Genomic DNA, 25,002 nt, shown 5'->3' on the forward strand with positions numbered 1-25,002 from the left:
GGGCTGTCTCTTCCTCATCCACACCTCCACCTCAAGGTCACCTAAACTTTGGAGTGTGCTCTTTAGTTCAGACATTGAGAGTTCTAGTTTTTTTTACAATCGAAAAAGATTGGAGACCAGCCAACGGCGTGGGGTGATATTTTCCGGTGAGGGGAGGGTCCAGGGGGGCTATTTTCCACAGGGAGGGGGATTTTTCCATGGGGATAATCCCTGGCCACCGAAAAAGGAAAAGCAAAGATAAAAAAAACGCTAATATCTTTAGACGCGAGAAACGAGGCATATTCTATGGCGATAAAAACCAGAAAAGAACAGAAACATCTAATAATCAAGGAAAAACAACAAAAGCAAGGTTTCTTTTCTTGAAAAGAAAAAAAAAACATTTCAGATATAAAACAAACATGGAAAAGAAGACAGTTCAGAGAAAATAGTTTTTAAAAGCTTGAGCATACTCCAAATATCTCATGTCTTATTGTATAATTTGAAAGAAGGGATGTACTTCTTGTGTGATATTTCCTTTATGTATTTATAAATGTGCTTATGCTTTGTGGAAACTAAAAAAGTTTTCTTGTGAATCGCTGACAAAAATTCTTCTGTAATCACAAAATTACACACAACAAGAAGTTTATCTTTAGCTTTAGAAGTTTATATTTATTCCTTGATAAATCAAACAAAAGCATTTTAATAAGCATATAATGTCCTTACACACTGACATACACAAAGGTTTTTCACTCAGTGTGGCTTCTTAGATGATAACACGGTACTTGAAGGAACGGTACACGGTACTTAAGATAACACGGTAAGAAGGAAGATAACACGGGACTTGAAGTAAAAACATTTCTTACATATATTACACTCGAAAGATTTTTCTTCAGTACGAGTTCTTAGATGAATAAATAGGGTGGCTTTTTGGCGGAATGTTTTGCCATATATATCAATTTCTAAAGGCTTTTCTCCAGTATGAGTTTTTTGATGATCATTTGAACTGGCACTTGAAATGAAAAATTTCTTACATTTATCTTATTCGAAAGGTTTTTATCCAGTATGAGTTTTTTGGTGATGATATAAGCCGGATCTTGAAGCAAAACAATTCTCACATATATCACATTCAAAAGATTTTATTCCAGTATGAGTTCTCTGATGATCGGAAAGCTGGCACTTGAAGTAAAATATTTCTTACATATATCACATTCAAAGGGTTTTTCTCCAATATGAGTTCTTTGTGATAAGATAAACCATAACTTCCTGCATACCATTTCTTTCATATATGACACTCAAAAGGTTTTTCTCCACAATGAGTTCCTTAATGATCAGATAAACCGGCACTTGAAGTAAAACATTCCTTACACATGCCACATTCGAAAGATTTTTCTTCCGTATGTTTTCTTTTGTGATAATATAAAGTGGATCTTGAAGTAAAACACTTCTTACATATATCACATTCAAAAGGTTTTTCTCCAGTATGTGTTCTTTGATGAACAAATTGGTATACTTTTTGGCGGAATGTTTTGTCACATATATCGCATGCAAAAGGTTTTTCTCCAGTGTGAGTTCTTTGATGAATAATTAGGTTATTTTTTTGAGTATATGTTTTGTCATATATTTTACATTCAAAAGGTCTTTCTCCAGTATGAGTTCTTAGATGATTAAGCAGGTCTTTTTTTTTGTCGGAAGGTTTTGTCACATATATCACATGCAAAGGTTTTTCTCCAGTATGAGTTCTTTGATGAATAAATAGGTTGGATTTTTTGCGGAATGTTTTCTCACACATATCACATGCAAAAGGTTTTTCTCCAGTATGAGTTCTTCGATGATCAGACAAAACAGAATTATAAGTAAAACATTCTTTACATATATCACATTCGAAAGGTTTTTCTCCAGTATGAGTTCTTTGATGAACCAATAGGTATACTTTTTGGCGGAATGTTTTGTCACATATATCGCATGCAAAAGGTTTTTCTCCAGTATGAATTCTTTGATGAGTAAATAGGTTGGTTTTTTTGCAGAATCTTTTCTCACATATACCACATGCAAAAGGTTTTTCTCCAGTGTGAGTTCTTTGATGAATAATTAGGTTATTTTTTTGAGTATATGTTTTGTCATATATTTTACATTCAAAAGGTCTTTCTCCAGTATGAGTTCTTAGATGATTAAGCAGGTCTTTTTTTTTGTCGGAAGGTTTTGTCACATATATCACATGCAAAAGGTTTTTCTCCAGTATGAGTTCTTTGATGAATAAATAGGTTGGATTTTTTGCGGAATGTTTTCTCACACATATCACATGCAAAAGGTTTTTCTCCAGTATGAGTTCTTCGATGATCAGACAAAACAGAATTATTAGTAAAACATTTTTTACATATATCACATTCGAAAGGTTTTTCCCCAGTATGAGTTCTTTGATGAATAAATAGATTGACTTTTTGCCGGAATGTCTTGTCACATATACCACATTCGAAAGGTTTATCGCCTGTATGAATTTTTCGATGATCAGATAGGGTAGTTTTTAAGAGGAACTTTTTCCCACAAATATCACATTCAAAAGGTTTGTCTCCAGTATGAGTTTTCTGATGATAAAAAATCTGTTACAAGAAGTAAAACGTTTCTCACATATATTACATTCGAAAGGTCTTTCTACGGTATGAGTTTTATTATGGTCAGTTAGGGTTGATTTTTGGCCAATCTTTTCCTTATAAATATCACATTTGAAGGGTTTTTCTCCAGTATGAGTTCTTTGATGACGAGATAAATTGCCACTATTAGCAAAGCTTTTTTACATACATCACACTCGAAAGGTTTTTTTTCCTGCGTAAGAAACCTCCTGTTTTGCCACATCATTTTCAGCAAAAGGATAAATGTGACTCGGCATGTTATTTAGACAATTCAAATCCGTTTCTTTTTTTAGACATATCCTTGTGAGACCTGGGATGCTAGGTAATCCATATCCTTGTTTTCTGCTATCATTATCATACAACGTTGCAACAGGGAGAACTAAAATAATATAAAATAGAAGAAAAATTAATTATAAATTCTAATTTTTTAAGTCCTTCTTTTATTTGGTATACTAATTTGTAATTATTAAATTATTTATTATTATTTATAAATTATTTTATTATATTAAATTATTAACTTTGTGAATAATTTAATTATTAATTTTCAAGTGTTTAAAATTTTCAACGTTGCACGGTTATCACAGATTTCCTTCTTTTGGTACTTAATTTGCAATATAAAAACAATTAAAGGCATTACTCATATGACACCTCAAATTCTTTATTACTTTCTTTGTTTGGTAATTTGATATTCTTAAGCTTTATATTGTACATCAATTTACCTAAGAGTTTTTCTAAAAAATATCTCTGGACTATAGTATTTATGTATTATATTAACTTCCTATTTTTTTCAATTGACGCAGTTTCTTAGTTTATCACAGGTGGTCAAGACAATGAAAGATTTATCTTCAGAGCCAACAACATATATCTGACAAAGCAGTTTCTCATGAAATCTTACGAAGAAACATTTTAATATCTAAGAGCTTATTTGACACTTGTGACGAGGTCGTAAGCTAAGAACCAAGAGCTCACATGGCATGAGCTCTAGTAAAATTCTAGGAATCAATAGATTGATTTAAAAGGAAAATCAGAGGCTTAACGCCGTTCAGGATTTAAAATAAGAGCTATGAGACAAGAGGTCCTTCTAAATATCAAAATTCATTAAGGTCCGATCACCCACTTGTAAGTTAAAAATCCCTAATTTTTCCTCTCCCTTCAGTCCCCCTAGATGGTCGAATCGGGGAAAACGACTTTATCAAGTCAATTTGTGCAGGTTCCTGTCACACCTGCCAATTTTCATCGTCCTAGCACGTCCAAAAGCACCGAACTAGCCAAAGCACTGGACACCCCCCCTCTTAACTCCCTCAATGAGAGCGGATTCAGTCTGGTTACATCAATCACATATCTACGACATTTGCTTATTCTACCCACCAAGTTTCATCCTGATCTCTCTACTAAAACCGTTTTCCAAGATTTCCAGTTTCCCCGTCCAACTCCCCCCCAACGTCACCAGATCTGATCGGGATTTAAAATAAGAGCTGTGAGACATGATCTCCTTCTAAATATCAAATTTCATTGAGAGCCGGTCACCCACTCGTAAGTTAAAAATACCTCTTTTTTCAATTTTTCCTTTCCCTCCAGCCCCCGAGATAGTCAAATCGGGGAAACGAATATTATCAAGTAAATTTGCGCAGGTCCCTGACATGCCTACGAATTTCTATCGTCCTAGCACGTCCAGAAGCACCGAACTCACCAAAACAATTGAAATCCCCCCAACTCCCCCAAAGAAAGCGGACCCGTTCCAATTATGTCAATCACGTATCTAAAACTTGTGCTTATTCTTCCCATCAAGTTTCATCCCGATCTTTTCACTCTAAGCGTTTTCCGAGATTTCTGGTTTCCCAGATTTCTGTTTCCCCCCTCCAGCCCCCTACTTGCCCGGTACCGATTCAAATTGGAGCATCTGAGACATAATATCTTTCTATATATCAAGTTTCGTTAAGATCCGACCACCCATTCGTAAGATAAAAGTACCCCAATTTTCACGTTTTCCAAGATTTCCGGTTTCTCCCTCCAACTCCCCCCAATGTCACTGGATCTGGTTGGGATTTAAAATAGGAGCTCTGAAGCACAAGATCCTTCTAAAAATCAAATTTTATTAAGATATGATCACTCGTTCGTAAGTTACAAATACCTTATTTTTTCTAATTTTTTCGTTTTAACCCCCCCCCCCCCAGCTACCCCAAAGAGGGAGGATCCGGTCCGATTATGTCAGTCATGTATCTTATGCTTCTGCTTATTCTTCCCACCAAGTTTCATCCTGATCTGTCCACTCTAATCGTTTCCCAAAATTTTCGGTCCTCCCCCCAATGACACTGGATCCGATCGGGATTTAAAATAGGAGATCTGAGTTACGAGGTCCTTCTAGATATGAAATTTCATTATAACCCGATCACTCCTTCATAAGCTAAAAATACCTCATTTTTTCTAATTTTTCAGAATTAACCGTCCCCCCACTCCACTCCCCCCTAGATGGTTAAATTGGGGAAGTGACTATTTCAAATTTAATCTGGTCTGGTTCCTGATACGCCTGCCAAATTTCATCGTCCTGGCTATCTGGAAGTACCTAAACTAGCAAAACTGGGACCAACAAACCAACAGACAGACAGACCGACACAATTTGCGATTGCTATATGTCACTTGGTAAATAGCAAGTGCCATAAAGAAAAATGATGAAAAATGGGGTGCTTTAGGGCCAAACAATGTAGTGAAAAAACAAAGTAAATATCATTTATCCTTAGGTCATTTTATTCTTAAACCACTCTTTAGTTAGTTTTTTACAAGAGAAGCCTATACTTTAGTCATCTCTGAAATAAACCTCAACAGTATAAAACGCGTCATCAACCACTCACATTTCAAAAAGTTTGTGCAAAAACTACAATTATTAAAATCAGAAATCAAATGGCATAGTTCTACAAGTTACAAAATTTCTGGCTCGTTTGTTTGAGGGAATGAATTTCCTTTCACTGGCCAGTTGTTTACAAGTGTCCTTTGCTGTCAGTTCAGAAGTTTTGGATTTTGTGCAAATCATGGGTATTCGTTAATGACTCCCCTTTGGTTGCTAGGTATTAAGTGTTAACTCTTCTAATTTTGGCTTTTACTGAATTTTATTCCTCTTTTAATTTTGTTTTTCATTTTTTTTATTCGTTTGTTTGGCCAGATTTACTCACAGTGCTTGATTTGGGTTTTTCTTTGTCGTTTTTGGGATTTTCCTTAAATATTTTTTTGCGCTGAAGAAAATAAGCGGTTGTTTCTCTGAAATATTTGCTTCGTTTTTTCAGTACTTTAGTTTGGCATTAAAAAAAAACATTTTTGATCATTTTTTCATTCTGTATTATGGCAGACCAATATGGTACGAGAAATTATCTAAGAAACCTCTCTTAAATTTTTCAAATACCTTAATTCTAGAAGGAAGGTTAGCTGATACAGAGTTCCACCCTCTTCTTAAATTCACAGATGTACGATCTTGTTATTCTTTGGGAAAATTAAAGCGCTTCCGGTAATTAGTAAATTAATAGATAAACTATATTATAGTTTATTATACTGTAATAAAATAAAATATATATAAAGATCCTCTAGAGCCATTGCTGGCGCATAGGGCGTCAAAACGACGTTTCAGTTGCTGGGTGTTTTTACAGGAACAAGTAGCGAGGTTGTCGCCCAGCCTTGCTGCGGCGGGGATCGAACCCTCGGCCTCGTAATGCCAAGCAGAGAACCAATCCACTGTGCTACAACAGGTTATACTGTATAATAGACTAAAATAGACTTAACTAAACTATAAACTATCCTTCAATTAATATAGAATAGCCGAAAAAAGCACATCAAGTCTCAACAAATTTCATCCGCAAATAAAATAAAAACTATAAAATACTCATTTTGCGATGTGCAATAATTATAATAGTCCTGAAAGCAGACTTTTCATCCTCGTCCTTCTAAATCTCGTCCTTTCTATCCTCCTTTCTATCGTCCTTTCTATCTAATATCCTCGTCCTTCTAAAGGCTGAATATGACAAAAATGCTTTTAGAAGAATCAACAACATAACGTCCAAAAATTAAGTCACTGGCCAAAAAGGTCATAATCACTAGTGCAACTTTAGTTAGAAGCAAAAGCTTAAACTAAAATAAGCTCGTCTTTAATGAGGGACTTAATTAGGACATAGAAAAGATGGCGTAATAATTAAAACCATTTTTGACCATTATTTACAAGATATTTATATCAAATTTAGTCCTGTGGTGGCGCAGTGGATTTGACCTTAGCTTGGTAATACGGGACCCAGAGATCGAATCACGCTGCAGGAATGCACTGCAGGGCCGACGCAGGGACCTTAGTAGTCAAGAAGCGTCGTTAATTCTTAAATAATAAAAAAAATTATATCAAATTTGATATGTGCACTCAGACACAACTAACACCTATCTCTGATGCCCCGTCACAATCTCAAAGGAAGTTCAAAATTCAACATCCAATTTTGGACATGGAAAAACACAGCAATAGATCAGAAAATTTGAAACATACCCTTGTCCTCGTCAATTTTTGACTCCAGTTTAAGATTGCCAGTATTATGTTGACAATCTGAAGTGCCACCAAAAGAATCGGCTTTATGTTCCATAAATATTACAGAAAGGGAACTTCCACAAATGTCTTTATTATCATTTGATGATGTTTCTTCTGCTTCTAAGAACATCAGCATAAAAATCACATTAAATAGCTCACAAAAAATGTCTCTTATTCATAATAAACATTTTAAATGTAACATAATTTCTATATGGTACTTCATGTATAAGTAGAGGGGAACTGATCCTCTAGGCATTTAGAGAGCTCATAAATATATAAGAAGAAGAGTAAAGGGCTATAAAAAGTGACAATTATTTAAATCTGACAATGATGCAAGGATAATCTGGCAAAAATATTCCTCAATATTTACTGCTACCTAACAAGAGCAAAAAATCACCCACAGCTGTAGAAAACTTAACTTGTTTTTGAAAAAAAAACTGTGTGATCAGAGTAATTTACCTTTTCAAGTTGATTGGTAACACAAGGCTTAAGAAACTATTATTTTGGTTTACATAAACAGTAAAAGCTTCTAAGGAAAACAGACCGATAAAAATTGGAAAAAAGCAGGGACACTCTCAAAATTGGCACCAATTACAAATTGAAAGAGCCTCATTGGAATGACAACTGTCGAATTTTTTCACCTAAAGTTTTTTGACTTTTTATAGATGCAAACTTCATAAAGACAGGACACGACAGGTTTTACTAAAGCTTGAATGCTAGACATACTTCTCAAAATTTATGCTCTTTTGAATTACTTTTGTAGCTTTTGTTTCTTCTCAAAAGCAAAAAGAACTTCATACTTTAAGCTGAAAAAATAAATATTTTACGTTAACAAAAACAATTTTATTAATTCATTCAAAACCACCAAACAAGTCATTTAATTGGTTTAAACAAAAATTAATAATTCTACCACAAAAAATACTATTACAAAAAAAAATACAATTAATACTAAATTGCAAAATAACAAAATTACAAAATGAAGAAAAATACAAAAAATACTATCACCAAAATGCTATATTAATGCTATATTAATTATTATATTAAAATTTAATATACATTATACTATATTATATTCAATTATATATTAAATTATATAAAAATCATATAAATTATTTAAATTACATAAAATATATTAAATTATATATTATATTGTATATACTATAATATATTTAAATTAATGCTATATTAATGCAATAAATAAAAATAAATGCTATATTTAAAAGAATGGTTTTAACTAAAATTAATAATATTATCACAAAAAATACTATTACAAAAAATTACAATTAATGCTAAATTACAAAATAAAAAAAAAACTATTACAAAAATGCTATTATTTAAAAAAAAAATACTATTACATAACGATTAAAATTGATTTTGAGTTGATTTGATCAGTTTGAACAGTGTGAACTCAATGATGCATAATCTGTTTATAATAGCTACAGCACTGATTTTGTAACACAAGAAATTTCTTATGGGTGCTTCAATCTCTAGATTTCTCTCTGAATATACCCTGGCTGTCCTATTCGCAAGGCATAATTGCGGTGGACCTGAATCTTCACCCTATTTTAAAGGAAAGATGACTCATGATTTAAAAGATTAAATAAATTAGTAGCCCCTAGGTAATAGTGTCCAAACACTCAGTTATTACATGCCCTCTCCTTCTAAAGCGGTGGACCTGAATCTCCCCCCTCTATTCAGTGAAAGATGACTCATCATTTAAAAGATTAAATAAATTAGTAGCCCATAGGTAATAGTTTCCAAACACTCAGTTATTACATGCCCTCTCCTTCTAAAACGTGATTACCCGCTCTAACAGCAGTCTTCTACCCTTATTTGTCCAACAAATAGCCAAAAGAAGCAACAGAATAAAGCTGCCAACAACAGTTAATTTCTCATTTTGTAAGAGTAAAATAACTGTCGTTTTGGAAACTTTTACCTTAAATATTTTCTTCGTTTCTTTGGTCATTCTGTAGTACCTGACAACTATATTGCTTTAAGGTAATAAAACGCATGATTAGCATGGCAATAGTCTGAAAATTATCTTTTTCAAGGGATTTGATTTAATCTATGATAGTTAGGTTTCATGTTAGGTTTCAAGTTAGGTTTCAAGTTAGGTTTCAAGTTAGGTTTCATGTTAGGTTTCAAGTTAGGTTTCATATTAGATTTCATGTTAGGTTTCAAGTTAAGTTTCAAGTTAGGTTTCATGTTAGGTTTCATGTTAGGTTTCATGTTAGGTTTCAAGTTAGGTTTCCAGTAAAAACAGCAGAAATAAGTGGGAATTTTAACAACTCTCCTCACTTTGGATCTTCAATCAGACAAATAAGCAGCAAACTGCCTCAGTAAGCCCATAGTGAAAATTACCTTGCTTAATAGCAGTGATGCCAAAGACATCCAGTTCTTCCATATTTCATCAATTGAGTAAATTGCACTGTCTGACTCTCTGAACTGTTCCAAGTAATTGGAAATCCCTAAAACCCAAGGAATTAATAAAGTAATAAGGAAAAAAGGAACATAAAGCCTAGAAAGTAGTTGACAAAACCTGGCAATAAAAATGGCCTCATTATAAACAGATTGGGTTTTGTTTGTCTATCCCACTGCAATGTATTGCAAATCTTTAGTTTCTATGAACTTTCCAGCTTTCATATGAAAAAGTTACAAGCAAAAGAACAATTTTTGGACAGATCTCATAATAGACATTGCTATTGCATTGTAAAGTAATGAGCGAAAGAAAAGAGAAAAATGGGCTGAGTGTATTATTATTATTATTTTGTCACCCAAGCACTTTGGATGGAAGGAGTTGTAGAAATTTTGCAAAGTGATGTTTCAATTAAAAATTGGAAGTTTCTACAGCCCTTTTACAGATTCAATATTGATTTGAAAACAGATAGACCCCCCCCCCCCCCAACACACCTGTTTTCCCCAAAGTCATCCAAACAAAATTTAGAGATTGCCGTTTTGTTCAGCATAGCTGAAAGGTCAAATAACTGCTACCACTACTACCACCACCACTACTACTACTACTACTAATGCTACTACAGTTTCTATTGTAACTGCTAGGGCTGAGGATATTAAGGTGATAATTTTGAAATGAAGGTGGAACTAAATCAAAACCATACAAGTTGTCTAAAGGACACATAAAAAATTACTTAGGAGCATTTAAGTACATCCAGTTCCAACTTCTGGTGCATTACAAGGGGGTTATTAAATAGACCAAAAAGGCAATGTATGTATACTGTTACTAATACAACTGCTAATACTAATACAAGGAATACAATTACTACTACTACTACTACAACTAAGAGCATGAAGGTGACTGATTACTACTGCACCTTCTTTAGGAAATACAGAAGGGGATGTTGAAAAAAAAAGAAAACACATTTCTACTAGTTTTGATTTTTTTTTTTTTTTTGGTAATTTATATTTGTTTTATGTTTCATTTATTCATTGATGTTGATAAGTGGTAGTTTTACACTAGGAAAATTATTTGAATTTATTTCTGCTCATTTTTGGTTTAATGGAGCTCTTTCCTTTTTTTTTTGGAAAAACAGGTTTTTATATTATTTTTTCTTATCAATTTCTGTTTGTTTTTTATTCACGAAGTGTTTTTCATGGAAAAATAAATTAATATTTTAAAATTTTAGAGCTTCATTAATAAAAATCCATAGTTTAGCTTCTTTGTATGTTGAGATATTTTTACATAATTTTTAATAACATATACCATTTTGTAAATCTGGACAAAAACAGTATTGTTGAATTTGGTTTTATGCCTCCTCATGTTAACCTAAAAAATAAACTTAATATTATTCCCGAGAAATTCTATCCATGCTCTTTGACAGCCTGGACACACTCACAGTCATTTGATTTAGCTAAATTGTAAGAAAAGATGTAGTAATAGCTTTATTCCTGAAAGTTTCAACTTCATTCCCTCAGTTATTCTTGGGATATTACTGAGATAGCAACCAGCATACACACAGTGCCTTTTGATCTAGTTTTGAAGCAAAATTTAGCATGAAAGTATAATGGGCAAACTGCATTGATTTAACATGTAATTAACATCTTAACATTGATTTAACATCTTAGTAATATCCCAAGAATAACTGAGGGAATGAAGTTGAAACTTTCAGGAATAAAGCTATTACTACATCTTTTCTTACAATTTAGCTAAATCAAATGACTGTGAGTGTATCCAGGCTGTCAAAGAGCATGGATAGAATTTCTCGGGAATAATATTAAGTTTATTTTTTAGGTTAACATGAGGAGACATAAAACCAAATTCAATTGATTTAGATCAGCACTCCCCTAAGCATTCTCTGAAAGACTTACCTAAATGTAAAGTATTTTTGGAAAGTAAAGGTCAAACATGCCTACCTCTCTCAATAACATAAACTATATGTAAATGATAGACAAATTGCCTAACTTGCAGCTCTTGTCCTCAGGGCTTTGGGGGGGGGGGAAGAGGAATTGACATTCCCAAACACATGATTACTAGACCTTTCAACAATGCTGAACAAAATAACTGTCTCACAGTTTTGTTTGGATGTGTTTTGGGATACAGTCACCCCCAAATGATTTTAAGAGTCAATAGCTTTTAACTCTTGAAAAGGGCATTAGAGCTTTTAATTTCCAGTTAAATGAGCCCCCTCAAAAGTTTATACTACTACCCATTCCATAGACACTTTATATCACCCCAGACCATAACTTACAAACAATACCCTTGATGGGGTTTTGTCAACCCTAAACATCTTGATATATAATCTTGGAACTATTTTGAACAAAATGGCTATGTCAAAATTTCTACCAGATGCATTTGGGGAAAATAGGACACAGTGCAGGGGCTAGCTGTCCTCTAACCACTTTTGACTCTTCAAAAGTACACTAGAATATCTGTTTCTAATAAAATGAGCCCTTGATGAAGTTTAAAAAACCACCTCTTCCATAAAAACCTTATACGTTTACAATAGGCAACTAATATAACTTATAGCCCTTGCCCTGAGTGCTTTAGGGGTTTAAGTACCCACAGACATAATTACATCACTCTTAAACAATGCTGAGTAAAATAGCTATCTCAAGATTTTGACAGGATATCTTTGGGGAAATGAAGGGCATTGATGGAGGGAGGGGACTGGTTACCCTTCAATCACTTTTGTTTTTAAACAGGGCACTAGATCTTTCATTTTTTTCAACTGAATGAGACCCCTTCAAAATTTCTATGACAGCTCCTTTTATAAAAACTGCCTTGGTTAGAAAGAAAACACCCCCCCCCCCCAAAAAAAAAAAAATTAAGTGTCTCCACTTTGCTAATTACTTAGGTAGTGCTATTGTGCTGCCTTTAACAAAGTGACAGCTGTTTGCACCAAAGTTTTTTATTGTTTTAAAAAGTAGAGTTGTGAGACTTGTGACAACAGAAAGAAAACAAGAGCCTATGGGACATGGAGTGACTAGTCATCTTGCACATCCAGACAGCAGTGCTGAAATCTAAACAAGTGAAAACAAAAATCGTTTTTATCAAACAAGTTTTGCTGATAAAGGTGCAACAAGAAGTAAAATTGAAAACAACTCAGATGTAAATGGTATTTGTTTCATGGTAAGGATTGTTATTATCCATTAATAGAACTATGAATGAATGAATGAATGAATGAGCTTTATTACCTGTAAAAGTATGAAAAACACAAAGTACGGAGTATTATAAATAAACAAAAACAAAAACGATAAACAGCAAAGAAAAAAAGTTCAAACTAATAAAAGACAACATGGACTAATTAAACCAGTATCAATATGGAAAAAAGGCTGCAGAGAGTCGTAAACGTGAACAAAGTTGAAGGTCTTTTTGCGCAAATCACCACTGGAAGACTGAATCCGAGAAGGCAAATCTATTAAACCAAATCAAGCAATTATTTTTTTATTTCGGTGCCTAGCAGGATTATCAATATGGAAAAGATTATCACACTATTACTTATGGGATTGTTACAACTTTTGCAACAATAAGTTATATCTGCACTATTATGAGCAAATAGACGCTCTTAAGCAATTTTACAAAATAAATACAACTTATAAGAAAGAGCTATGGAAATTAATAAATCAACAAATTCCTGAACATGTCATTTTGCTCAACAGCCTAATGAAGACTAAGCAATCGATGTCAACCCCCCCTCCCCCCAAAAAATTCAATGATTGTGCAAAACAGTATATTTGGGTAAACATGGAGCATTTTACGAATTTAACACATGGCAAATACATAAATGGCCTATATATTTGGGTAAGGTTTAAAAAAGATAGGCTAAAATTGAATTTGTACTGAACATGATTATTATATTTGGAAAGGGCATAAAGAAATGTATCAAGTGGTATGATTGCTTTATTTGTAGGTCAGAAATATGGACTACTTCATATTTGTCTAAGAGCTCATATGGCACTTGTGACAAGGCAAGAAGAGCTAAGATCCAAGAGCTCATATGGTATGAGCTCTAACAAAATTCTAAGAATCAATAGATTGATTTAAAAGGAAAATCAGAGGCTTAATGCTGGTCAGGATTTAAAACAAGAGCACTGAGTCACGATGTCCTTCTAAATATCAAAATTCATTAAGATCCAATCACCCACTCATAAGTTATAAATAACCTATTTTTTTCTAATTTTCCTCTCCCTTTAGCCCCCCAGATGGTCGAATCTTGGAAAATAACTTTATCAAGTCAATTTGTGCAGCTCCCGGACACGCCTACCAATTTTTCTCGTCCTAGCACGTCCAGAAGCACCAAACTCGCCAAAGCACTTCACCCTCCCCCCAACTCCCCCAAAGAGAGCGAACCCAAGGGGTCTTGCCTAAGTTGGCTGTGTGATTGTCTCCAAACACAGGAATCAGTCTCTTGGTAAAAAAAAAATCAAGAAATTAGCTGTAGCAGGAGGTATATCCCCTGCTGAAATTAGCTTGAATAGAGCTGACAACCCCATGCCTTCTCAAGACAAGAACATAATTTGCACTTTACTGAAAACAACAAATGAATGAAAAAACAAAGAAACAAACAATGAATGACACACAATTAATAATTTTTAATTTATAGAATTAAAAATAAAATATTTAGAATTCATTTTGTTTTCAGTAAAGTGTAAATTACTGAACCATAAAAATGACTGTCCAAGCATGCTGAACAAAATAGCTATCTCATAATTTTAGAGTAAACACATTTTGAGCTATCTCAGAATATGCTTGGGAAACTAATGGGCTTTAGAGGAGGGGTGCTTGCCCTTTGAAAGCTTTCGATTCTTAAAATGGGCACTAGAACTTTTAATGTCAGGCCAAGTTAGCTCCTTTAAAAGTTACAATGTTATTGCTACCTGAAATAGAGAAGCAATGCCTAAGATATTGATTGTATGCTCTTTTGAAAATCTATATGCATAGAGTTTTTGTTTAATTAAAGCTCTCCCTAAAAATTTCCCACTAATACCTTTAGTTACAGTTTAGTTAAAGTAATAATAATAGTAGCATTAGTATTGTGCAAACAGCCTTCTGGCTAGTTCAAAATTCACTACAACTTACCCTGAAAGTACTAAAGTAATAATTTAAGCTGTTTTCTAGATATTGCTGTGTCACCCTTTTGAAAATATACATGCTTGTAGTTTTATTTTTAATTAATGCAACACCTGCTCAAACACTCAGTGACAACTCCACTTTAATACCCTTAGTTTATATAGTAGCATTAGTGGTAGTATACATATAGTACCTTAGTACTTAATAGTACTAATATAGTACTTAATACCATAAACAATCCCTGATGTATTTCACATGTGTTCTCTTTACAAGTTGTAAGGATATGGCATTTTGATTTAGTTGAATACAGTTTAAAAATTCCCCAAATTATTTAATACCCTTAGCTAGTAACAATAGAAGTACAAGTAGTGACAGCAGTAGCAGTAGAATTAATGGTAGTAGCCTTAGCTGTAGTAGTAGTAGTAGTGGAAGTAATTTGAGTAGAAACCATAGCATTAGGATGCAAATATTGTCTTTTGGTTAGTTCAACATCCCCCACAACAAGCCCTTTAAGTTTCAACTTAACATCAAACTATTCCTAACATATTGCTAGGATGCCCTTTTGATGACCTGCATATGGACAGCATGTTATGAGTCAGTTCATCTTCCTCCCTCTGTAATCCCTGAAAATTTCAACTTCATACCCATAGACATAGTTGTAAATAGTAGTCACAGCAGTAATATTAGTAGCACTACTAGTAGTATTAATAGTAACAGCACCACTGCTAGTAGCAGCAATATTAACATTTTGCCTTTTTGTCAGTTGAGTATCCCTCTCATCAAGTCCTGGAAGCTTAAACTTAATACAAATAGCTCTTGCTATGACATTGCTCATATGTTCTTTGGAGTAATCTAAATATTCATAAACTTGATGAATCTTAATGCACTTACCCTTACATGTAGTTGCAATATAAGTAGTAGTTGGAGTAATAGTATAAGTGGTAAAATGCAGATATTGCCTATTGGTCAATTGATCTTCCCCTATCAGCATTCTACAAAAATTCCAACTCAATACCTATATCCATTCTTTAATACAACCTTTTCAAAATCTTCATGAACAGTGTCTTTTGATTTAGTTGAAAAGTTCACCTTAATATTCTCTCAGATTTTCCCCTTCATAAACTTAGCCTTAATAGTGTTAGCATCATAATAGCAGCAGTAAAAGGAGATATAGCAGCAGCAGTAGTACTGTATTAGTAGTAGGAGTGACAGCAGTAGTAGCAGTATTAAGAACAGTAGTAACCTGCACATGCAGCCTTTTCGTCAGTTGAACATACCCCTCATAGTACCCCAGATGTTTCATCCTGATATGTTAAGCCTTTGCCAAAATATTGCTGATATGCCTGTACCAGCAATCTGTATGCACAAGGTATGTTTTGATTTAGTTCGACTTTCCCCCAATGTTTACTCAAAGGTTCATTTCAATACCCTCAGCCTTGGTAGCACTCACCACAGAAGCAGTACCTTTGGTGATAATAGTGGTAGCAGTAACAGCATGGAAACATTGCCTTTTTGTAAATTCATCATCTCCCTTATCATTTCCTGAAAATTTCTAAATGATATTCCATCATCCCTGTGTTGCACCCTTTTAACAACTGCTGTCAACATAATACATCAACGTGATCTTTTGTCAGTGTGAGTTTTGTCACAGAGCAGTGAACTTTAAGTTTGAAACCAAAACCCAATTGAACCTGAACCTGACATATTGATTTAATTAATAACTCACCTCAGCATTCTCTGAAAGATTTCCATGACTGCACCGTCCTTTGGAAAGTAAAGGTCAAACATGTCACCCTTTCTCAGTAACATATACTATGTGTAAACAATGGACAAATTGCCTAACTTACAATCCTCACCCTGAGGGCTGTTGGGGGTGTCATCCCCAAATACATAAATATTGTACCTCTCAACAATGGTGAACAAAACAGATGTCTAAAGATCTTAATGTGTTATGGGAAATGATGGGCTTGGGGGGGCTGGTTGTCCTCTAATCACTTTTGACTCTAAATAAGGATACTAGAGCTTCCAATTTCCAATCAAATAAGTCTCCTCCAAAGTTTATACAACTACCCATTCTGTGAAAATCTTTTATAAGGGTTGTGATAAGTTATGCCCTAGAGTAAAGTTAACCTTTGTCCCTGGCCTCTGAAGGGTTGTGTCAACCCTGGAAGCAATCCTTCCGGGAAAGCAAGAATAATCCTATGTAGAATTCTTGACAAATGAACTGAAAAACAATAGCAAAACGACATGTTACAGTCATAACCCAAATCCTGGAAGCAGTGTCAGAATACCAGGTAACAGTCAACAAATTGCCAATCAAAGCCTTAAAACATGAAAGTAGAAAATAGGACAACACCATTTGAAAGAAAGATTGAAATGTGAAATACTAATTAGTGAAAAGTAAAATTATTTTGAATGGAAGGTGGGACAGTACTCAAAAAGTGTTTGTAGAATTAATGTTAAAAGAAAAAAGATATAAGAAATTATCAATATGGAGAAGATTATCATAAAATTACTTGTTTGATTACTATTAAATTATGTAACAATAAGTTATACCTACAGTATTATGAGCAAACTGGATTACAAGACAGTAAATTAGAAAAAATGCTTCCCTACTTATTACTTAAGACAATGGGAAAAAAGCTTCCCTACTTACTACTTAAGACAATGATAATGTCTTTCTAAGTAAATCACAATAAATAGAAAAATTTTAGCAACATCCTGGATAAAATTCTTGTCCTGATACTTGAGTAGGTAAAATTCTAATTTAGCTACTTTTTTGCTATACTGGAAAGGGATTAGGTTAGGAAATTGAACTTTAAGGGATGGGTCTACAGAATATATTATGTCCTAGGAAGGTATTTTTGAAGTACCTACCTCTACTTTTCTCCCTATAGAGGGCAGTGAGTTTTGATAACCTTTGAAAATCTTTGTGTTATAAAAGTGAAACCTTGCAAAACAGATTGTCTGATTAAATAAAGTACAAGAGAACATTTTTTAGCTTCACAACTTTGCTTAATTCCAATTTATGAGGTTTCAAAGACCTGCAAATACATTTCTCAAATTTAAATTAAACCCATTAACATGGCTTAAAATTCAACCCAAATCACAGGAATTGTATTTTTCAGAGCTAAGACCAGAGGAGAGAGAAAATTGAAAATTAAGATAATATGTTGTTTCATCAAAATTTCAGTAAGGTATAGAGCTATCAACTAGGCAAATTCCTAAGACTTGAAAATCAGAAGAGGATTAACATAGATGCTAGGCAATAGGCTACATTACAAGAGCATATTTTTTACCCTGGATTCAGTACTGAGTTTCACTTTCCAAGACATAGGCCTAGATGTCTAACAGCTAATTACATATCTTACATACATAGATGTCTTACAGCTAATTACATAAAGGGTATGAGAGACTACAGGGTACTGGGGGTGTGTTCCAGCTGACGGTTTTTCAGTAACTGCAGTTACTGCGCGGTAACTGCCCATTTCTAACTGCAGTAGAGCCAGTGGGAACGGCACAGTAAGCTGACTAGCAGTAGCGTCATTTTCGAATTAAATGCGCATGTTTAAATTTATGGGACAGTTTAATGCTGATTAGTATAATTTTTTTATTCCTTCTGTTTCAGAGCATTTAGAGAGGTTCTAAGCCAACCATGAGCATTTGGCTGTCACAAATGATTTTGCTCAAATGAGCTAGTGAAAAATAAATAGATCATATACTTTTTCTCTTTTTTTATTATTTCAAGACTAGAATATCACAAAACTAAGCATTCAAATAGCTTGATTGTATCTTAAGCGTATACAATCCCTGATAGAGTTTTGTTGATACCTGTCTTAAATTGATTTGTCTAAATAAATGGGCGTATAGCATTTACAGGATAGTAGTGGGACAACTATAGCAAGTTTTTTTTTTCAATATTCTCCTTTTTTTTTAAATAATTATTGTTCTCTGGTCAAATTTGTGTTCCTTGCTAAGTGGTAGGCGCTCTGGGCTGGAATGCTTTGTCCAAGGTGTACAGGTTTAATTCCTGGCATTGTCAGTTTATTTTGTTTTGGATAGGGGTTGGTGATATGACTAACCTCAGCTAGAATTGGCCTAACTTTAAATGAGTACAGATGGAAATCTAGGGACAGTAAGAAGGAAGGGCATGCAAGAGCATAGGCTGGCTGGTCCCTAGCTTCCTATTGCACTACCTGGCTAAAGGACCACCAGGTCCTTTACTGGCCTACTGACTTAGCCATAGAAAATTTCTTTCAAACCCATTAAATATAAGTAATACCAGTATGAAGAATACCAGTATGATGGTCCTTCTATTTCCCTGAAATGTGGATGTATGGACAAGAGTGTGTGTCATGAGAGATAGCTTGTGAATGTTCTACAAGATTAAAAAAATTTATGACTGTTGCTCAGGTTGGCAACTGAACACAGAAGTATAATTTTGTTATTTATTTTCTTTGTGACTATCATGCTTATTTAATGTCCAGTATTTTAAAGTTAATCTTCTTTAATTTGTCTTTAATTGCCATGGCCCTAGGGCTTAAATACAATAAAACCTACTTATATCCATTGATTTTCTTTAAATAGATAGTAGCTCTATGTTTCCTAGCTTCAGTAAATTTAAATGTAATTGTGAGACCAGGGATTACAAAGTAGGTGAAAACTTGCAAATGAACCTCTGGTATCAATAAAAATTGTAAGAAATGGATATCAGTTTAAAGATTAAAAAAACTGTTAGAAAACAAAGAAGACAAATGAATAAACAAAAGTACCCTTTACAACCATTTAATGAATTGTCACAAATATAGGTCACCCTTAAGATTGAAATGAACAAAGCTTCAATTATGAATCCATTTTCCTTTAAACAGACTGAAGGGGCAAACCTCCAAGCTTTGACAAATTCAATCTCACTTTTGGGCATTCTCACCTTTCCTTTTCAAAGGAAACTTTCTTTGGATGTTTCCCATCCAACTAAAAACAACACGGACAGCATCAGGTACAAGTGACCTTCTACTTAGCCTACATACCAAAGGAAAAAGCATGCATCTCTATACTATAATTTACTTCCAACCTGCCTAATGTGCAAATATATAGCCAAAATCATGTAGTTCCAATGTATTCCGTCACCTGTTACCTTTTCCCCCATTCTTGCTTTGTTACAGTTGCTTCAATTAACAGGGAGTTAAAGGTTGAGGGATAGATTGGCAGAATCAATGGGAAACATGTAACTTCAGCAATATATATTTTTGAAGGTCATCAAAGATCAGGGCCCTCTAGAGCAAGAATGAGTAGAGATGTGTACTTTGAAATACCTTCCCAGGACATACTTTAACCTGTAGACCCATCCCTGAAAGTTTCATTTTCCTAACCTAACCCCTTTCAGTGATAGCAAGAAGTCAATCAACTAGAATTTTACTGGATAAAATTACCATCCTTTGGAATAGACTCTGAATAGCCTACCCTAGCCTACTTCTTCAATAGGATTAAAGACAGTCTCAGAATAATGATTTGGCAGCCCATAAATCCTCAACTTATCTGTAATACTTCACCTAGGCCTGTTTACAGAGCCTAAAAGGAGTTAATGCTTAAAATGCTACCATGTGGCAATTTAATGGAGCTTCAATGTTACCTGGAAGAAGTCAATCCTTAGAATGATTCCAAATGGCAATTTAAGGTAATAATTATGCCTGGATATACCAGAAAACATGGAAATCTTTAAATTAAATAATAAGTTTTTCATTGATTTAACCTACTTGCTAATAGATAGCCTACTACTCAGGGTGTCCTTTCATGTTGATCCCAAAATATGGTGATTTACTAACCTGGCTCAGATCCCTCTTTCTTTTGCAAAATCACTGTCCCACCTTCTTCCAAGCAAATAACTTGATATTCCATTACTTCATTCTTGTCCATATTTATTTTTTGTTGAATGAGATTTTTGTTGAAGAAAGTGAATTATGTACTTACTGCGCTAACCATTCTTTTGAGCATGGTAAGAAAATCACTTACTGCGGTTACTGCCGGCAGTAACTATTCTCGTTCCCAGCGGGTTGGGTAGTAACCATTTTCCCACTAGGAACGGAAATAGTAACCACTCGGTTACTACAGTAAGTCCCTGGAACACACCCTGGAACTGCACTAGTGGCTTGATCATTCTTCTTCTTCGGAAAAACAGCATTTTGAGTCTAAAAACCTTCTCTGTTCAAAATTCAGATGGAAATTCAAAATTCTTGCCGCATTTTATATTTTGAACCATTCCATGTAATTCTCAAAGTCCCTAATAGTAGATTCAAAATGAAAGAAAAATCAAGGACAACAATATTGTTTGAAACTTGACCTGAAAATTATTTCAAAATTAACATTTTAGAAAAAATAGCAATTTCTGAGCTTCTATGAGGGTATACCGTCTACTATACAGTCCATTGGCCTCTTTGACTTTAAAGTGAACTTCTTTTTCTTCTGATGATGATATGTTCAAATGGTCACCCCTGAGAGTGTTGACCCATCCCTAGGAGTGGATCTGATATAAGCACTTTAGTTTCAAAGCCAGTGTGAAGTGCAAAAACTAGAGCTACCTCATCTCACACGACTAAGGCCTGATTGTCGGTCTAGACAAATACGTCTCTTTCTTGTCGCTCCTGGTCTTGCTTCTCAAGAATACGATCCTATTAATAGAGTTTATTTTCGATTTTATTGTTCATGATTAAGATCATAATATTATAAAATGGCCATTTAGTGATTGATTAAAAAAAACTTTTTGAAAAAGTTTCTTCAAATAAAAATTAGAAACCATATTGAACTTAAGACTAACAAGAAAAAGAAATCCTAAAATGATTTAAACCCTACACAACCAGATCTTAAGCTTTAAAAATAAAGGAAACCCAAAACGAACGAGAATTAAAATTAATAATCCCGTCGAATGTAAAGATAGCATATACTGATGAATGACTAATTCTTAAAACAAGTAAAAATGAAGCTGAATATTCAATTCAAACTTGGAATGAAAAAAATTAACACAAATAGCACTTTGGCTACTTTTCCCTCCTCTAATTGTGGAAGTCTAGTGTCTATTTTATTTTATTAAAAGCTATATTTACTCGGAACAGTTTACTTTTCTTTTTCAAAACAATGAAGACAAATAAAAAAAAACATAACGTCACGATAATGAAAATAATTACTGAACGTAAATTGAATATCTGATAGACAGGCCTAATTTTATTAGTTCCCAGAAACTAAGCAATTCAAGACTTCACTACACAAGACTGTTTAATTTTCGATGTCGTAAATATAAAAAGAAATATTTACAACATATTTCGTTTTCAATACACCCTCTGACATTTTGAGATTAGGGGAGAGGGGAATTAACCATACTTCTCTTTGTAGTAGTTTTTGTTCGTTTTAAGTTTGACTTGAATATTTTAATTGTTTAATATTTGTTTAGTCATTTATATTTCTACTTGTTGTTTTTGTGTTTCGAATGATTTTTTATTTGAATTATTTTTGTATTGACCTTCATATATTCTTTAATATTAATATCTGGACATTTTCAGTCAAAGTAATTATAGAAATTTGTTCCTCTCGTTTATAAGTTTAATATGGTTCTTTACTTTTCTTTGAAAAACTTCCTTTCCGAAGATTTTTGAAACTAATTTTGTTCGTGTCTGATTAGCAAAGATTAAAGTTGTATGGTAATTGCCATGTCTGGAACACTCATCTAATCAGTTAAATTTATTCCCTTTTCAATCGAATACGCACCAATTTAAATGAAAATCGGCAACATTTTTTAACAATTTTCCTCGTGACTTTTAAGATAAAAAAAGGTATGGTGAAATAAGAATTAAGAAATTCATGTAATTAGCATGTACTTATTATTATCAATATTATTTAGATTTTGTCAAGACATTAATCGTGTATTTGGAGGCTTTACACACCAAATTGCGTTGAAAAGAAATAGTAACAATAACATAATTATATAAAAAGGTTCTCAAAATTCGAAAGTAGATATAACGTATTTATCATGCATTTTATCAAAATTAAATCCTAGTCTATTCATTAGCAATGAGTTACAAGCTAAATTAGTTAAAAAGAGTTCCTTTGAATTAAGATGGGAATCATGCAATACTGATAAAAGTGATGATAAATTTGACAAAGAATGGACATGGAGAGTCGTTTTTGAAATTTATAATACAACTAAAATTGTTATGGCATTACAGAATACAGAAAAAGATCATAATGCTTCATAAAATGAAATGGTGTTTGATCATATGAGTATGAATAGAATTCAAGCGAGATTTAATGGGTAAAAATATCAACAAAAAGTAGAAAATATGATTTTAGTAATAATATTGAGGATTATTCTTATGCTTATCAAAAATTTTTACATTCAGGATACAAGCATCAAAATGTGGATAGTGGAACTATTATTGAATATTATGACATTTAAATAGTGTATCCATTGTGACGTTTAGATGTTTCAAAACATGAACCTAATATTTATGCATCTGGATTAACTACTGATATGGAAATTGAACTTTTGTTGGATTATATTCCTGATAATCCGCGCATTATCTACTGCGTTATATTTTCAGAAAGCAAACATGGATGTCATTGATCATAAATTACATGCTAATCTTATAAATTATTTCTTATTCAGAAAATTTGTTTAATAAAAGCCTCACCTAATACATTGAAGAACTTTTAAGATAATTTAAAATGGAAAATAAGTACAATCTAACTGCTAAAAAAGAAGACTTGGATCTAGGAATTGAATGTGAAATTAAAACAATAAAATACGTAAAAACTAAATATTCCAAATCAAAGTGTCACTCGGCTAAGACGATAGAGAAAATAATTTTGATATCAATGAATACATTGAATCATTTCCTATGGAACAAAAAAAAAATTGAATTTACAAAGCTACTAGTACAGAAATGGAAAAGTGAGGCCAGGGTCGGGAAAATTTATTGGTTAGGGTGACTATTGCTAACAGGAGCTTCATTTTCACTTATTTTAAATGGTAACCTTTCTCTTTCCTCATTTGTACACAGTGCTTTAATGTGTGTCAAAATATGCAAGTATTGTATTTAAACATCAAACGATTGTTATATAGAGGTCGCAGTGGATTTAGTCAAGGATTTTTGCTGATCAATAATGCCCCTCTCTGTCTTTTTGAAATTATATAGTAAAAGTATAGTTTACGACTTAAACAAGAAAACTACTATTCATCAAAATTTCGACTAAAAATTCATATTTTGTCCATAAATTTAACTCAACATTTTAATTTTTTAGCTGAAAAAATAGCCAGTAAATACCAACCAATTTATAATTGTTTATATATACTAGTTAACAGCAAAAAACTGGGGATGGGGGCTCATGGAGACGCTATCCCCCGTCATATGTTGGTTTGGCCTGTTCAAGATTTTAAAAAAAGTAATAAATTGAATTAAAAAGGCTTTTTCAACTGAAGATAGGAGCAACAAATGAATAAAAGTTATATCATATGTGAGGAAGACTACCCCTTCTTTAACTCCTAGTTGTTCCCTTGAAAGAACATAGTTCACCGGGAATAATGAAACATGAATTTGAACGATTGTCTTACAACAAAACAGTTTTTTAAATACTCACGTATTAGCCAGTAATGTCACCGAGCTTGTATTTTACAAATGTTTTGGGCACTTGTATACCTTCATCAAAATCATTGCATGCATCATGACGTCAAAGAACACTATATTTTACTAACTGAAAATTCTGAAATTAAGCTAATCGAATTTGGGTTGTGTCAAGTTCTTTAGCATCAACTTTTGGAAAATAAAACCTCCGTTGGCACTCCATATTGGATGGTCAAACTTCCAATCTAGGTTACACTTTACACTGAAGGCTATATGATTTGGTTAGAAGACGACAGAGGTTAGATTTTCAATCAAGTGTTTTTTTTTTCAGGCAAAGCCACGAACTTCTATTTACTATTTCTGAAACTCCCGTCTTTATTAGTGTCTTTTACAGCTCAAAAAACAGTTCGGAGGCACTTAAAATTGCTTTCTTTAAAAAGAGCAAATTTGACTAACGAAAAACTGTTTTCGCTCAGCCGAATTATCTTGATACAACTATAATGAAGACAGGGCTTAATATTTTGGGGAGATGGTAAAATTTTTAGGTTAGATGCCACCAGATGTTAGACCTATAGTCTAGATTAGACCTTAGATTAGACAATTAAATAAATTCATGTGAATGAATAACATGACTAACAGCACAAGGAAAATAATAATTCAATTATAACTAAAAATGTGTGAAATAGGAAAATTAATGTAAATTAAATTGTCTTA

General features: G+C 33.2%; 2 protein-coding genes across 5 annotated transcripts; both read right to left on the bottom strand.

Moving 5' to 3' along the window:
• Window positions 1-358: 358 nt before the first annotated feature.
• LOC136033518 (zinc finger protein 182-like) lies at window positions 359-2,497 on the bottom strand (the record flags this gene model as incomplete). The annotated part of the gene is made up of 1 exon (XM_065714265.1): window positions 359-2,497. A coding segment is annotated over one exon (1,197 nt), but the record flags the coding sequence as incomplete, so codon positions are not given.
• On the bottom strand, window positions 2,427-18,157 carry LOC136034038 (uncharacterized). Of its 4 annotated transcripts, none has more exons than XM_065715110.1 (4): window positions 18,052-18,157; window positions 9,517-9,623; window positions 7,117-7,275; window positions 2,427-2,985 (listed from the first exon to the last, which is right to left on the bottom strand). In XM_065715110.1, exons 2-4 carry the CDS (start codon window positions 9,557-9,559, stop codon window positions 2,777-2,779), a joined length of 411 nt encoding a protein of 136 aa, XP_065571182.1. In that variant the 5' UTR covers window positions 9,560-9,623; window positions 18,052-18,157; the 3' UTR covers window positions 2,427-2,776. The 4 variants fall into 4 exon arrangements, with proteins under 4 accessions (XP_065571182.1, XP_065571181.1, XP_065571180.1 ...); XM_065715109.1 differs by having other exon boundaries at window positions 16,407-18,142; XM_065715108.1 differs by having other exon boundaries at window positions 18,069-18,133.
• Window positions 18,158-25,002: the final 6,845 nt, after the last annotated feature.

Source organism: Artemia franciscana, chromosome 12 (assembly GCF_032884065.1).
Source record: "Artemia franciscana chromosome 12, ASM3288406v1, whole genome shotgun sequence".
NCBI lineage: Eukaryota > Metazoa > Arthropoda > Branchiopoda > Anostraca > Artemiidae > Artemia > Artemia franciscana.